General features: G+C 55.2%; 1 protein-coding gene across 1 annotated transcript in view; it reads right to left on the reverse strand.

Moving 5' to 3' along the window:
* Window positions 1-1,228, reverse strand: part of LOC113209403 (basic salivary proline-rich protein 1-like) — a 26,008-nt gene extending 24,780 nt beyond the window's left edge. The window contains exon 1 of the mRNA XM_052269820.1: window positions 880-1,228. Coding sequence (XP_052125780.1) covers window positions 880-1,228 — 349 coding nt within the window. The remainder of the gene's footprint in view (window positions 1-879) is intronic.
* Window positions 1,229-4,477: the final 3,249 nt, after the last annotated feature.

A 4,477-nucleotide genomic window follows, 5' to 3' on the forward strand; every position in this document is an offset into this window, starting at 1 on the left:
TATTTTAAATAAATTACCTTCTTGCAGCATGCCTCGCGCATGATTTCTCCCTGCACACACGAATCGTTTTACAAAAACCCTCGAGACGTCCGTGGTGGAGGTGCAAAGGGGGTGCATCCGGACCCAAAGGCCGACCCAGCGAGAGCAGCCTCGGTGCGGTAGGGGCGGGGGGGGGGCGTAAGTTAAGAAAAGCGGATGCGCGCGCGCCCACGCGGCGGGAGCTGTGGGCGGGGAGGGGGGGGGCTTAAGGGCAAGGAATGCCCCCCGCCCCCTCGCCGATATCCGATAGGGTGGTTGGTGGTTCGAATACCGCTCGCACATCAGTTTTTCCCTCCGCGAGGAAATGGGATGCAAGCTCTCAAAGCGCCTGATAGGTAGGCAACAACTTGCCTTCAAGTGCATGCGTGTACAGCGGGGTGGCCTACCCCGAGTCTGGCAGGCGCCGAGCCTACCACCGTATCTTGCCGAATGAATCTGAGAAACACAGAGTTTTATGCCGTTTTTAGACAGTCCCCTTACTTACCTTACAAACCTCGTAAGCGTACCCCCCCCCCCCTCAATATTTGTTTCCGCGTCCTCACTGGTATCTGGTTGATTAAAAAGCAAGGATATGATTCTACCACACAAATCATAATATATTTCAAGTGTAAGTAAAAAGCAAAAAGGAAAAAAATATTCAAGTTTTTAGTCTAGATAGAAGGAGCTGATATTCCTAAACTTAGTATCACATTAAAATGAAAAAAATAAATATACAAATCATTTCAAAATTTCACAGTCGAGGAATGGGGACCCAGTCGGCTTGGATATACTGGGGTGGTATGTCCGCATCTTCTCGTATCTCCTGGTGGCAGCCCAGCGAACATCACGCGCAACGATCACCTGTGTAGCAATAGCTTTGCACATACGTGGAAAACTTCAGCTCGGGGTTCAATGACAGGAGTTTCTGCACCGCATCCTGATGCAGTGCGGCCTGCGCACACCTGACGCCTATTATTCTGAGCACCTCGAGGGTGCGCAGGGCCGGCGCGTTGCCGGGCGTGATGCCGAGCAGGAGATCGTCGTTGGCCACGCCTCGCACCTCCAGGAGCTTGAGCGCCGGCAGGCGGGGCAGCGCCTTGAGCAGAGCCTGCTGCTGGTTCATGTTTTCCAGTTCCCAATTCTCCAAGCTGACTGACAGGTCCTCCAGGTGTGAGCGCCCGGTCGCGGCCAGGGCCAGCAGAAACTCCATGTCTGCGGACGGGGCCACGCCCCCCATCCTCTCATAGTGGAGCTCCACCTTGACCAGTTGGGTGGCGCGGCGAAGGAACTCGGCGGCGGCGCGGGCCTCGCCGTCGTAGGCCACGCAGAGGTCCAGGTCCCGCAGCAGCTCGCACCCCGGCCACGGCCTCCAGCCCGCGCATCATGCCGCACTGCAGCCTGCGAAGGTTCGGCGTTCGCGCCAGGAGCATTGCAATCGACGTCGAGGTCAGGGGGTGGTAGCCGAGATCAACGGACTCCAAGGTGGCGGCATGACTCCATGGCTATCTGACTCCTTTTCGAGGCGATATGAATCCAGTCACGAGACATCGGTGATGACTCGAGTAGAGCTCTACGATGTCTCCTACGCGGCTCTATCGTATCTCCGAATTTTGTCTTTAAAATGTCTATTCTTTATGTTTAGTCTAAGAGTTTTTAAGGTATCATCAGCTAAAAACGTTTGCCCCGACCGGGAGTCGATCTCAGGGCCGACAGTTTTGGTTCGGATGTACGCCCAGAAATATCGTTTCTTGTTTCAAGTAAATTTTTCCTTGTTTCAAGTGCACGCTGACACAAGATCAAATTTACTCTTGAAACAAGCTGATATTTTCTTTCGAATAAGAGAAAAATCATATTCCGAAGACAATATTGCCTTGTTTCAATGGTGAATTTCATCTTGTGTCGGCTTGCACTTGAATCAAGAAACTATTTTTCTGGGTGTAGCTGCATGCGGCCGTGTCGATTGTAGCTACAAAGGGGGCGTGTGGCTGGGGGCGACGGATATTATATGTTGCCCGAAAAAGGATCTGCAGGGATCTTCGAAAACAGGGGCGTGTCCCAGCGCCAGCGGCCCGGCCTCAGCGCCTGCGGGGTATGCCACCCTGTTGGGCGCGCGTGCCTGGCGGGCGAATATCTTCCCGTCCGCGGGCGCTAGCTGTAGGGTCGACATCCCTGTTTGTAGCTACACGATTGTAGCTACAGCCGACAGTGCCTGAGTCAGCTTAAACTGAACCGTCTAAAGACGAATTCATTACATCCGCCAATGCTAGAATATCAACCAGAAGTAAACAGCGCTAAGAACTAAAGCGAAAACGAAAGATATCAATGCCTCTCCGAAGCTCTCGCCTTGTCCAAGAGCTCGGAGGGACAGGGGGCCGCGGGGGCCCGATTCAGGAAAGCATTGCCTACCCTCCAGGCGTTTTCAGCGACAATCATCGACCCACGCCTAGAATGACACGGCGTCACTTCTTAGGTTTAGAAAGGATTTATGAGCCTGGGGTCAAATGGAGCCCGAAACCCAAAGTCCCAGTCACGACAGACGCCTTAGAGAGAAGCCGTGGCCTACCTTGCAGGCGTCCAAGCGACAACTCGCGACAACTCGTGTCGCGGCGACAAGAGTGGTAGTAGACACGTCCCTGTTCATGGACACAAAAATGTGGTCACAAATGGGGCAACATACGATGTCCGACGCCAACAGCCACACGCCCCTTTTGTACTTAAACAGTTGTAGCTACAGTCGACATGACCGCATGCAGCTTCATCCGAACCAAAACTGTCGGCCCTAAGATCAACTCCTGGGCGGGGCAAATTTTTTCTTTGTCGCTTTTTGTCTCCCGTTAGGCAGGACCGAGCTCAGACCTCGGCCCCGGAGGAGCAAGCTGGTAGCCGAGTAGCCGAGCGTGTTCAAGCGTGATCGTTGGCAGGTCGTGGGGATGGTCGGTAGTTCGAATCCCGTCCGCGATCATTTTTCCTGCTCTGCTGGCCAAGTGTCTTCGGGCGTCATTCACAGCTGAGATCTGGATGCCGCCGAAAGTGTTCGTATCGTGTTCCGTCGTGGCCAAGTCGGTAGCGTCCGGGCCCAGTATGACCCTGGTCGCTGGTTCGAATCTCGGCCGGTTGATATTTTTCGCGCTCCGCTGGCCATGACTTTACAGCCGTGCGACACCTGATGTGATGGGCCGGTACGCAAACAGTTGCTGGTTCGAATCTAGTCGACGGAACCCTTTTGCCACTCTGCCGGCCATGTGTTTCGAGGTGTGAGCCACGGCGGAGATAAGCTCCATGTATCCAAAAGCCTCATTGGCTCAGTTAATAGAGCGCGCGCCCGGGACGCGGATGGTCGTGGGTTCGGATACTGACCGGGGCTCATTTTTTCCCATTTAGTAGTTTGCGGCGTGGGGACCAAGGGTTAGGACACAAGACCAGCCGACATGGGAAGGTGGACTTGATCGGCTGTTCTGCAGCCCCCCCCCCCCAAAAAAAAACAGATGGCCCCGACCAGGACTCGACCCCTGGGCCGACGGCGTCTTGGTGCCCACGCTGCAGCGCGCTCGCCACTTGGCTGTCAGCTCCACTTGTCAGCGGAGAGTTCATAACTCGGTCCTGCTTTACGAGTCTTGGTCTCCCGGACTGCACGCGTTCAGGTCGGGTCAAGTCCACCTCCTCGACGCGCTGCAGCCCGGGTCGACTCCTGGCCAGAAACAAGGAAAATGGCCAGTAAAAGAGCCCCCCGGGCGCGAGGAGGTTAGGTTAGGCTAGCGGAACGTGCATTTATTGGCCTTTTGGCCAAGATTTCGACCCGGGCTGCAGCGCGTCAAGGAGGTGGACTTGACCCGACTTGAACGCGTGTAATTCGGGAGACCAAGACCCGTAAAGCAGCACCGAGTTCTGAACTCTCCAACTACATGTGGAGCCGACAGCCGAGTGGCGAGCGTGCCGGGGCAGTGCCCGGGGACACCCTCGCTCTCGGGATCGAATCCCGTCCGTGGAACTTTTTTCCCCCTCCGCTGGTCATGTCTTTGGGCATCAGCGACAGCTGAGATCGGAATGTCGCCGGAACGTACGCCACTGTCGTTCCTCTGTGGATACATCGGTAGCAAGCCGGCCCGGCATGTGGTTGGTTGCTGGTTCGAATACTATCTCAGGCCCATTTTTCCCGTTTTTATGGCCACAGCTATGTGGCAGCCACAGACATCGTAGATTGGCTCGACCCCTGAAGCACAATTTAACATATACCCTTCGTGGCTACCTTGGTAAAGTGCCCAGTCGGCGTGTGTATGTCCGCAGGTTCGGATCCCCGACGGAAAACGTTTTTTCTGCTCTTCTGGCAATGTGTTTTCAGGCGTTGAGCGGCAGTGCAGATAGGCTTGTCCGCTGCATCATTTCCATCTCGCCTGCGTGGCTCCGTTGGTAGAGTATCAGTTCATAGGTGGCCTGGTCGTGGGTTCGAATACTCCCCGTG

Source organism: Frankliniella occidentalis, unplaced genomic scaffold, assembly GCF_000697945.3.
Source record: "Frankliniella occidentalis isolate FOCC.00 unplaced genomic scaffold, Focc_3.1 Scaffold103, whole genome shotgun sequence".
In the NCBI taxonomy this organism is placed as follows: domain Eukaryota; kingdom Metazoa; phylum Arthropoda; class Insecta; order Thysanoptera; family Thripidae; genus Frankliniella; species Frankliniella occidentalis.